The following is a 12950-nucleotide window of genomic DNA, read 5'->3' on the forward strand; positions in this document are numbered from 1 at the left end:
TCGTATTTGACTTAAGGAGGGAATAACATACCCACTCAATTGGGTATCTTCCCCAACAGGAAAGTAAGGGGAATGGGAAAAGGGAGGTAAATGCAGGAGAGGGATGAGGAAGGGCAGATTGGGGGAGGGGTAGTCAAGAAGCAAACATTTTTTAAAAGGGACAGGGTCAAAAGGAGAAAAGAAAATAAATGAGGGAGGGTGGGATAGGATGGAGGGAAATATAGTTAGTCTTTTACAACATGACCATTATGGAAATGTTTTGAAAACTACACATGCATAACCTATATTGAATTGCTTGCCTTCTCAATGAGGGTATGTGAGGAGGGAAGAAGGGAGAGAATTTGGAACTCAAAGTTTTAAAAACAAATGTTTAAAAAATGGTTTTTACATGCAACTGGGAAATAAGATATAAAGGCAATGGGGTATAGAAATCTGTCTTGCCCTATAAAAATAGTAAGGGGGAATAGGATAAGGGGAGAGTGATAGAAGGGAGGGATGACTAGGGGAAGGGGGAATCAGAATGCATGACATCTTGGGACGGAATGGAAGAAAGATATGGGGAGAAAATTTGCAACTCAAAATCTTGTGGAAATGAACACTGAAACTTAAAATTTAATTAATTAAAAACCACATAACAAAGGTAAAAAAGCTTTTCACAACCTTGCTCCTTTCAACCTTTCTACTCTCCTCATACTGCACTGCCACAACACACTCTATGATTTAGTAATACTGTGTGCTTGCTGTATCTCAAACACAACACTCTATCACCCATTCCCATGCTTTTACACTGGCTTTCTATCCACTATGTCTGGAATTCTCTCCCTCCTTACTTCTTTTTCTTGACATCCCTGGTTTATTACAAGATGAAACTCAAAAGCTATCTCTAATATTTGATCTTCTTAATTCTTCTAGTCACTTTAGCCTTCTGCTCTAAGGTTACTTCCTTTCTATTCTATATGTACCATGTATATGCCTATTTATTTACATGTTGGGCAAGGGCTGTTTTGTATTTCTGCCTTTCCTTTTATCCCCAGCACTTAGTATCACATGTGGCTCATAGTAAATATTTATTAAATTCTGGTTAAGTAAATTTTCCCACTATTTTTGATAGAATTGAAATACTTATCTTAACAAAGAATGTATGTGCAACAAACAATCAGGCACAGATCAATTATTCTCAGAATTTTAACCTCTTTGGAAGAACGACTAGAAAATCCAAATCAACAAATACTAGCTATATGTGAATATTACCTGTGAATCCAAGAACCTTAAATGACTTTGAAGGCTTAGCATTTAAAATGAAGATATATCCATCAGAAGTTCCAGTTATCAAGTACTGACCCTTCTGGTCATAACTAAAGGAAAAAAGACAAAACCTATTATACTTTTCCCCATTATAATCAAAGAATATCTGAAAGAGACTTTAGAGGTGTAGGTCAATTCTTGCCCAATGCCTGAATTGCTATACAAGCAATGGTCATCTATATATGGTCATCTAGCCCTGCCTGAATGCTTCCACTAATGGGTATTTACCATTAGGTCAACCAATTTAATAGAATTACAGGAATAAAAGAGTCAAAAGGAACATCTAAGCCCAATCCCTTCATTATGAGACTGGAAAGTTGACGCACAGAGAGGTTAAATTATCTGAACCAAGGTCTTTCGATTCTAAATTCTAAATTCAGTACTTTATCCTACATGACACTATATTCCTGAGAGCTCTAATTGTTAGGAAGTTCTTCCTTACATTGGAATGGGTTTTATTGATGTGGCTACCCGCTACAATGATATAGATTACATCTGCCCATCCTGTCCAAAACTTGTTCATGCTCCTCTCCAAAATTTGCCAACAAAATAAGTTTTTGAGTATTGGCGTCTCTTTGTGACAATGAATTTTAATGTTTCTTCCTTAAAAGATATTAAGTAGGATGGGGGAACTTGTCTTTGCATACTTTCAGAGGACTATACCAACATGTTTTCATAGATAATGGAAAAATTGCCATTAATTATGTTTATTCCTTTCACAATCATATTTCCTTGACTGAAGGGAAAGGGGGGGGGGCTATTTACTAAATTACTAATTTAAAAAAAATTGGTTTCAGGAGCTAAACCTCACCAGAAATGGATACAGTCAGAAACTACAGATTAACCTTTCTAGAAATGCCCTTTTAACTCAAACTTCTCCATGGCAATAAACATCATGGTGATGATGATGATGATGATGGTGATGGTGGTGGTGGTGGTGCTAGCACATGATATATTTTTCTAGCACTTTAATAATAATTCAAATTTAAACATGTTTTGAGTTTGCAAAGTACTTTTCTCACAAAAACTCTATGAGTAAAATTAGTTGTTGCTGTTCTTGAGTCGTTTCAGTCACGTCTGACTCTTTGTGACCCCATTTTGGGATTTTCTTAGCAAAGATACTGGAGTGGTTTGTTATTTACAATATCCCCATTTTACTCACAATGAAACTGATGCTCTGAGATGCTGACTTGCCAATGGTTACGGAGCCAGGAATTTTTCTGAGGCAGTATTTGAAAACATATCTCTTGAACTCAAATCTAGCTTATTATCCATTAAGCCTGAAATAGGCTCAAATTAGATAAATGATTTTTCCATGATCATTCAAATCCAGCATTCTTTTCTCACAAGATAATGTATACATTATCATGCTTAAAACTCAAAGGGATCATGGAAAAGGTTGGGGAAGGACAGGGAAATCAAATCACATGACAATGTTTTATTTATTTACTTACTTTTAGTTTACAACCTTCAATTCCACAATCCATTGGGTTCCCAATTATCTCCCCCTCCCCATCCTCCCCTCTCCCCCCAAGGCGTCATGCTATCTGATATAGGTCCTGCAAATACCTTTACATTAAACATTAGTCAAGTTGTAAAGAAGAGTTATAACCAATGGAGTGAACAATGAGAAAGAAGGAATAAAACAAAACACAAGAGAGAGAGAGAAAGTAGTTTGCTTCAATCTGCATTCAGACTCTGTTGTTCTTTTCTCTGGATGTGGATATCTCTTTTCATCATGAGTCTTTTGGAGTTGTCTTATAACCTTGCATTGCTGAAAGGAGCCCAGTCTAGAAAAGTCAATTGTCACAGATATGATGTGTCTGTAATTGTGTACAAAGTTCTCTTGATTCTGCTCTCCTCACTCAGCATCAATTTATATGTCTCCCCAGGTTATTATGAAGTCTGTCTGTTCCTCACTTCTTATAGCACAATAGTATTCCATTACATTCATATACCACAACTTGTTCAGCCATTCCCCAATTGATGGGCATCCCCTTGATTTCCAATTCTTTCTGGCAATGTTTTGTAAACAAAGTCTGACAAAGATGAAATAATTCTTTGACTGAGATAGAATGAGATTGAACAAGGAGGTTTTGCTCTAGACGCTTAGAGAATAATGACTGATATGAACCCAACCCGGTATACATTTCTGAATTTGTACAGTCTTTCTATTTTTAAAGTAAATAGCTCCATTCCATGCCATTATGGTTGAGATATAGTAAAAGATGCTAAAAGCCTTAAGAATCTCTGGTGGCAGGATTTGGGGCAAAAAGATACTGTAACCCTATTCTTGTGCTCAGAAACAAAGGATTATCTCAGCCAGAAGTCAAATATAGGAATTCAGTAGATTGAGGAAGTGCCTTGCTATATATAGATAGAGGAAGTACCTTGCTCTAAGTGAAGGACTATATCCTTTACAATGATTGAAGCTGACTGCCTGGGAAATTTAATGGACACCTTACAAATCATGCACATTGGTACTACAGGAGGTTGATTACTCCTTCAAATAATGGCAAGAGATAGTGAGGAGATAAAAATAATACCTAGGTTGGGTGCCTGGTGGACTAGGAGGATAGTGATGCCCTTGAGAGTAATAAGGAAGTTTAGAAATGTAAAAGGTTTAGGGGCAAAGATAGTAAGTTCAGTTCTGGACATGCTGAGTTTAGGATGTCTACTAGATATCCAGTTTGAAATACATAGTAATAGATATGTGTAGTCCTGCAGAACTTTATAATCATTAGAGATCACAGAAGGAATTTAATGGAAGTGATTCTGTTATGCTTTGATAATCTCAAAAGACTAGAAAAGGTAGGGAAGAGGAACATACTGGAAAAGGGAGAGGAAGAATAGGGAAAATTTTCTCACATAAATGAGATATGTAATAAAAGTCTATACAACAGGAAACAGCAGGGGGCAGGGGTATTAAGCAACACTTGAACCTCTTTCTCATATAAACTGGTCCAACGAATGAAGACTACACATATATACACACAGCTGGTTATAGAAATACATCTTACAAATCAGAAAAATGAGAGAGAGGTTAAGGAGAAGGTGTGGGTGGATACAAGGGAATGTTAAGGGAGGCATCAGTAAGATGCAAAACAACTCTTAAAAAGGGGCAGGGGAAAAGAGAAGAAAAAGTATATGGGAATAGGATGGAAGGAAATGTACAATTATCAATCATAACTATGAATGAATGGGATAAATTCACTTGTAAAAAGGAAGAGGATAGCAAAATGGATTAGAAACAAGAATCTAACAATATGTTGTTTACAAGAAACATGCTTAAAACAGATATACACATAGTATAAAATAAAGGTCTGGAGTAGACTGGAATAATTTTCAAAAGGAGATATACTATCTCTCACCATGGTGCCTGTAATCAACATCTGAGAATATCAGGAAAGAAAAAAATTAGAATATTTTTAAATTTCTCAAAATTTAATATTAAAAGAGTAAAGTGTTAATGTTAAATGCTTTATTTCATGTTATGTTAATGTTCATTTAATGTTTAATGTTAATGTTAAAATGTTTCATTAATAAAGAAAAAATTATGACAATATGCTGAAAAATATGATATACTCTACTAAGAAGAAACCTATTATGTCCTTTAACATTCAGCTAGAGCTATTAACTATGGAGGCCAAGAGCTATTATCTTGATGTCATCACCTCAAAACCACTGATTCATTTTATTCCCAGGAAACATATTATATAAGGTATTACAAGTTGCACTCATTTCCAGTTATACTTACTGAATATTCTGTATTGAAGATCGGGTCAGGAAGACATTATGAACAACTTGAGGTAATTCAATATCAGTAATGTCAAGGAACTGTATATATCCTGCACTGGTTCCCACAGCAACTGAAAGCGAGGAGGGGCAGCAAGCCATATCATTTACCTAGTTAAAATGAACCCCCAAATTTTTAGCTGTAGCATAAAGACTCACATCAGAACTACTCTGGCTTGGCAAAGACTGAATGGGCAAATAGGTGGCTCTGGATTATAATATAAACTATAAATATACGTGGAAAAAAAAGCAACTGAGAACTCCATGAAGTAATATATGTTAAAATGCTTTGTAAACATTAAAGCACTATGTAAATGTCATCTATTACTACTATGATTATTATTATTATTATTATTGATGTGTGAATGCCTAGTCAAAGAAATGTGTGACATGTATTGAAAACATTCCTTTGTCAAAAAAGTGGTTATTATGAGCTTTATCAAGAGGTTTTCTTAAATATAAATTATAATCACATGACTGTATTAATAATAATCTGATACATGAAAGTAACTTGATCATAACAATAATAATATATAAAATAATTATTTAAAAATCGAAGACTAATTTTAACCTATTTAAAATTCTAGATCAGAGGTTTCAAACACATAGTCCATAGGCTGCATGTAGCCTACAATACTCTAGAGTGCACTTGGAACCAGATTAAAATGTAACTAGGAAATATTTAACAAAACAAAAATAGAAAAAAATAGAAAATATTAAGATGTGGTTTTCTAAGTCTTTTCAAAGTCCACAGTGATCCTTATTTGCCCCCATTTTTTTTTAATTAACACCACGGTTTTTAATTAACATCACGGTCATTGTGAGGAACTATCAAAGAAGAAAGAGATCAGTAATCACAGATGAAGTCCATCTCTCCTTCATACATATTTTCATCTTTCTAACATCTTCAGCTCTCTACCCCTAAAGTCTGGGAAATAAAACAGACACTTGGCTTCTACAGACACTCTGATGTCTCTAGCTTTCTCGGTCTATGAATAGATAAGTCCCTTCCTGAGCTCTGTCAAGGCAAAAACAAAATTGAGGGCCAGGAACAGGTCTCTATATACTGTGCCGTAGTTAGGATAGGACAAGAGTCTCTTGCTCATTAAACTCATTTGTTAATATCCCGAGTAATTACATTTTAAAAATTTACTCCTAGTTGACCTATTAAAGATTTTTTTTAAGTCACCCTTATCTCAGCTGAAATAAGAAATGAGACTTTTCCTCATGAAGGCCAAGGAAACTAGGAAGGTCATACTGAAGTCATACATAATGAAAGGAAGTTGGGAGAGAAATATGGATTTGGCTGTGATTTCTTACCTCTTCCTTCCTGCAGTGCTTCCCTCCTAGACATATTTTTAAAAATCAAGTTTAAAAGAATTAGATACATAGAGAGGACACATATACTGGAATAATGACAAAGACATCGTGAATCCTACTTAAATCACAAAATTTGTGATAGTTGTTTTACTAGATCATTGAAGTCATGTATAGCAGATTAATTGGAAATAAAGAATTACTTTTATGTGAGGCTTATAGAATCAATTTTATTACTTTATAATCATACCATGTGATTGTAGTTGCTTTAAATAAGGGACTTTAAGAGTTCATCTAGACCCAGACTTTGTGAACTTGTTTCTAAAAAATATTTCTATAACTACATTTCAAAATAATTAATTTTATTTGTAATCCTACATGTTTTAAATTAAACTAAATTTAAAATATTACTTTGAGAAGAGGTCCATAGGCTTCAATAAGATTACCAAAAGGGTCCATGATATAGAAAATGTTAAAAATTCCTTATCTAGTCCAGTCCTCTCATTTTATATATAAGGAAACTAAGGACCTGAGCCACACACAGAGATGGTCATAGCCTTGATCTTGCTGCAAAATGTTCCATGTTCCTTAAAAGAAAGTGGTCTGCACTAAATGATTCCCTCTCCTATTTTCTCATTTTCTTCTAAATGCCCTGTAATCTAGTTTACGAACCACATCATTCAATTGAAAACTACCCTGTTCAAAGATACCAATGATGTCTTACTTGCCAAATCAGACAGTCTTTTCTTAATTTTTATCCTTCCTGACCTTCTGCATCATTTGTTAATCATCTCTCTATCCCTGTAGTTATTCTCTAAGTTTTTTTCTGACACTTCTCTTTCTTGGTTATCTTCATATTTTTGAATGCTTTTGAATGCTCCTTTTCAGTTTCTTTTGCTGATTCTTCATCCCTGTCACTCCCACCACTTATGGATGCTCCCCAAGGCTCTACCTAAGCCCTCTTCTCTTTTTGTCCTATGCTTTCTCATTCGGTAATTCGATCAGCTACTATGAATTCATTTATCATATCTTTACATAGATTCCCAGTTCTACAAATCCAGCAGCAATCTCTCTTCTAGCCATACATCTGCAACTGCCTACTGGACATCTCAAACCAGATGTTCCACAGGAATCTCAAACTCAACATATACAAAATCGAACTTATTCTATTCCTCCAACCCCCCAATCCCCATCCCCTTCCAGATGTCCCCATTACTATCAAGAATACCACTATTATCCTATTCACCCAGGTTTACAACCTCATTGTCATCCTTCAGTCTTCACCTTCACTCACCCCGCATATCTGTTGTGAAATCACATTGTTTCCACCTCCACATCTCTTGTATATTACCTTCTTTTCTCCAATCACACAGCTGCCATCCTAGTACAAGTCCTCATCCCTTATCACATGGACTCCTGCAATATCCTCACAACTGGTCTACCTCAAGTCTCCTTCCATTCCAATCCATTCTCTACTTAGCTACCAAAGTGATTTTTCTAAAGCATAATAGTTCTGACCATGTCACCTCCTGCTCACTGAACTCCAGTGGCTCCCTATTACTTCTAGGATAAAGTGCAAATGCACATTTAAGGTTCTTTGTGACAGTCCATTTTTCCATTTTCAGACTTCTCATACTTTATTCTCCCCCATGCACTCTAAAATCCAGCTACACTAGGCTACTTGCTGCTCTTAAAGCATGATACTCCATCTCCCACCTCTGTGCCTTTGCACTGGCTCTACTCCAAGCCTGAAATGCACTGCCCCTTCAACTCTAAATCTTAATTTCCCAGGCTTATTTCATGTCTCAGCTCAAAGAAGGCCTTCCCTTGATCCCTCACTTACTAGTGCCTTCCTCTGAAACTGCCTTTCATCTACTCTCTCTCTCTCTCCTCTTTCTCCCTCTTTCTCTCTCTCTTTCCATATATGTGTATATACACATATATATTATGTAATATATGTTTAGTTTTTCGCAAATTATATTCCCCATCAAAATGTGAATGTCTTGAGGGAAGGGAATAGTTTTGTCTTTCTTTGTATTAGCACTAAGCATAATGCCTGGCATTCAGTAAACATTTAATAAAAGCATGTTAACTGACCAACTAACTTGACCAAGTTCATAGAGAAGCAGAACCAGAAACAGAATACAGGTCTTATGAGACTCAGAAGTCACTTTTGAGTGTTTTCTACTATATCACATTTTTACAATACTATACTACCTCTAAAGGCAGCTAAATGGCTCAACAGATAGAGAGCTGGGCCTGGAGTGAGAAAGGCCTGAGTTCAAATCTGGGCTCAGCCACTTACCATCTGTGTGACTCAGGACAAGTCACTTAACCTGTTTTCCTTAATTGACTAGATGGCAAACTACTCCAGTATTGTTACCAAGAAAACTCCATGGACAACATGGTCCACAGGGTCACAAAGAGTTGAACATGACTGAAGACTAAACAACATACTGCCCCTTCAAGAACATAGATCTTTATCTACCATGACTTGTATAATATTCCAGTTGTTTCATAGGGGTAAATCATTTCTTCAAATAGATAATAATAACTTAGAAGGTAAGTACTATGTCTTCCGTGTATTTTGCATCTTCAATTAAGCACCTAGGAAAATACACACTTAATAGAGCTTAATAGACACCTACTGAATGAATTAGTGTTTAAAAACTATTTTCTTAGGCTGACCCAGGTTGTCTTTTCCAATATGGAATTATAAAACAAATTATTCAAAAATGTTTTGAATACTCAGTTTAAATGATCATTCTATTATGTGTTAACAGTATTGCAAAGATAGATAATGATATTCTGCTTATTGTTATGCCCTCTTAATTCTTCAACTGTAATCAGATATTGTGCAAAGTACTAAGCCAAACTTAGGGATCACCAGGTCATGAAACACCAAAAAGTGGCACTATCCAAGGCACAATAAAAAGAAAATGTCACCATTGTTGCATTGGTTCTCCTAACTAGCAAGTAGCTGAATCCTTAAAAAAAGAGGATGTGGATTACACTGCATAAGAAACCTAGTCTCCTATTAATCCCTTCTAGGATGCACATGTATAGTTCATGCAGTAGAAAAAAATACTGAATATTGAATACAGAAATGGCTCTTCTATATTCCTTCTGTTTCCTCCATCCCCAAAAGAAAGGAAGCAGAATCGTGCAGTAGACAGGGTACTCAATCAGGATTAAGACCTGAATTTGAGCTCCAACTTTGCCTCTAACTATCTATGGGATATTGGACAAGTGACTTCCCTTCTCTTGCAAGCTGTATAATGAAGGGATTGGACTAAATGATCTATGAAGTTCTTTCAAATTTTAAAAGTCTTTGATTCTAAACAAAAACTAAATATCAAAGATGAATCATATTTAAATAGATCATGGAGATTTCCTGTCTTTTACAAGTTTAGGGAAAGAATTTATAATTTTAGCCCTTTTATGATTTAACCCCCTTAAACTTCATTATCTAGCTTTTTAATGCCCTGTAATCCTCCTACTTAGGTGTAAGGTTTAGGGTCACAGTCTACTTTTTGAATTAAGATCAGAATCTTATAAAGGGAAGGGACAGCATCACCTGATCAGCATCACTGTCAGATTTTCATAATACCTAGAACTGTGCCATGTACCCAATGGACATGAACAAAATATTAATAATGACAAGAAATATATATATATACACATATAAATCATTCTTTCACTTCTTCCTGATGATGCTATAATTTGATATTACACTTAATGAAATTTCATCTTTGAAACACTAGTAATATAGTATTACATCTTGGTGAAATACAAGCAGTGTTTTGTGTGGTATTCAATTGTATAACTTTAGAGTACAATTACATATACCAAAGTTACTGCAGAACAGCAAGAGATAGATACAAATTGATAAACAAAGTCATTTCCTGAGAAAATAAGAACATGTGAAAATGAAGAGACAAACTTGTATTGCACTCAACATGAAAATTACCTACCCCTTAAGTATACATACCTCAGTCCTAAGGTTTAATTTGCTGACAGGAGATCCATTCTCTAACAACCAAATACAGATTTCTCCTAAAGTGGTTACTGACTTTAACACACAAGCAATTAAAAAAAAAAAAGCATGTGACTTGCAGTGAAGTTTCCCCATTCTGAACATCCTATTAGATTCTTATTTCTTCTTTATACTTTATAATTAAGTTCAGTATTCAGGGTTTGTTACTGCACTTGCTTAGTGAACCTCATGTATTATGTATGTTATCTAACAAAATTAGAGCCTCATTAGTAATAATTATGGTAAATGGATTGAGATTGCTTTGTGTTGATTAGTTAGCATTAGTAAGAAGATTGTGAGCTTGCCTTACTTACCAACCAGTGGTAAGGTAGGACAGGGGTTGGAGGTGGTTTTAGGATTTTGATAAAAGAAATCTGTGAGCTTCTGCAACTTGCACTCCTTGGTCAGGCCCATTTTAGGTGCTCTGGGAGTGCCCTTTCTTGAGAAAGCATAATAAAGACTCCTCTGCTTTTACAACAATTTTCTGAGTCTCTGCTAATTATTAGTAAGGGTCTTTATGTTCCCTACAAGCATAAGCATAAAAACCATTTTCAATGAAAAGTGAACTTTTTCCATATACTGTTAAGAAAAGTCAGCCTCATGCAGTTATAGCTTAAAAATGGGCCATGAGTATCATTTATATATGTATTAAGGACAATTCAATCAAGATAAAAATTTCAACACCAACATTTGTAATTTAAAGATGCATTGGACAATACCTTTACTACACTTTAAAAAAGCTTATAATAATTAAATAAATTAAATGTCATATTTTAAGTTAGAAATTGACTAATAAGATAATGGAATAAATTTTGCCCAGTGAACATGTGTGGATTTTTTTTTAAATCCCGCCAAAGTTCTTTTTAAAAAAATATCAAAATTTGCTACTATATTTTTATTCTTTCATAGAATTAGCACTAAGTAGAATTTCATGGAATTTTGAGACGTGACACCTCTTTTAGATAATAATGGGAAAAAAAGGTCTGAGAACTGAATATCTAACAAAGTGACAAGATCAGTTACATAGCACCTTGTTGTTAAGCTCTTAAATAGAATTTTATTGGTTTGAACATTCCTTAAAAACAGAAAAGGTTCTTACACAAGAGAGTCTGGATATCAAACATTTTCTTCTGTTTACCTCAAATTCAAAACTAATTATATTTGTCATAGGATTTTGAGCTGGAAGGAACCTTAGAATTTTATCTAGTCTAACCCTAAACTCCCCTCACCCCATTTTACAGAGATGAGAAAACTGAGGCACAGCAGAAATGAAAGCAACACAGACAGCAAAAGGCAGAATTCAGGCTTGGTTTCCAGTCAGTACTCTTTATACCACAATTTGATGAACCTGTTGGTAGAGTATCTGAGTAGAGAAAGACATTTTTTTTTTTACCCAAGTACAGCATCAGAGCCACTGAAGGGAATAATCCACTGGCTACAATGTATCTAGTGTCTTGGTCCAAAGAGATTGGAACACTATGTCAATGAGGGTGTTTTCTTGCTTTCCCCGTGATATACATATTTCAGTAACTTCACTTTGAATTTTTTAAACCCTCAGATGTAAATGTATCACTTTAACTAGAGATAAATAAACCTTGTAAGTTTGCTGAATATTGAACTATTGCAAATAATGTACTGAAATGTCTCTTTGTAAAGTTAGTATAAGGGATATTCTCATATGATCTCTTGCTTCCTTTTTTTATTTTCAGGAACGAAATAACATCAAGGTCTTAACATTGTGATAATATCAATTCACACTTGTTGAAGAAGATTATGAACTAATAAATTTAATTTACAACCAAAATCTTCAAGATCTTATTCCTTGTCACATACTTGCAAACATTTAGTTCAAAGACAGTTTCCAAAACTGATAAATAATTAAATTTTTTACATTGAAGTATTTACATTTTAAACATTTCAACTCTACTATATCCTGTGATGGGAAAATTACTCACCATGCAGTATTTGTTCCCAGGTGTGACAAAGTCGATTGCCTGTATATTGCCACCACATGCATCCAAGACTGTTTTAACTTTTGGTTCTTCACCAAAAGTATAAGTGTAAATTGATCCCTGTAAAGCATATTTTAAAAATCATTTGAAAATAAATAATTTGCTATAACTTCTTAATGAAACATAACACTGGATTTTCTTTTTTAAACTTTGAAATAATGGGGCGGGGTGGGGGGGGAAGGGTAATGTGACCAAACGGTAAGTCTATGAATTCTTTTACAGGCTATAAATTCAGATCTTAAAGGCATCAACTCACCTTTCAAAAAGCTAAGTCTAAAACTAAAGCATAGACATTGCTATTTTCCTGAAAGTTTAAGTTACCAGATTTAACAAGGAATTTACTACTATTTTTAAAGATGATAATAGTATGGGGTGGCTAGGTGGCGCAGTGAGTAGAGCGCTGCCCTGGAGTCAGAAGGACCTGAGTTCGTATCTGACCTCAGACACTTAAAACACACACACACACACACACACACACACACACA

At 34.8% G+C, this 12950-nt stretch overlaps 1 protein-coding gene across 1 annotated transcript in view; it reads right to left on the reverse strand.

Annotated features, from left to right (window-relative positions):
* Positions 1-12950, reverse strand: part of LOC138168350 (cilia- and flagella-associated protein 43-like) — a 180349-nt gene that overhangs the window by 113927 nt on the left and 53472 nt on the right. The window contains exons 9-12 of the mRNA XM_069097395.1: positions 12409-12525; positions 10409-10489; positions 5063-5211; positions 1252-1355 (exon numbers count right to left, since the gene is read on the reverse strand). Of these exons, the coding sequence (XP_068953496.1) occupies positions 1252-1355; positions 5063-5211; positions 10409-10489; positions 12409-12525 (451 nt within the window). The remainder of the gene's footprint in view (positions 1-1251; positions 1356-5062; positions 5212-10408; positions 10490-12408; positions 12526-12950) is intronic.

The sequence above is a fragment of the Petaurus breviceps genome, unplaced genomic scaffold (assembly GCF_028583685.1).
Source record: "Petaurus breviceps papuanus isolate PSGF00001 unplaced genomic scaffold, PetGlider_PUasm1.0 37, whole genome shotgun sequence".
Classification (NCBI taxonomy): Eukaryota; Metazoa; Chordata; class Mammalia; order Diprotodontia; family Petauridae; genus Petaurus; species Petaurus breviceps.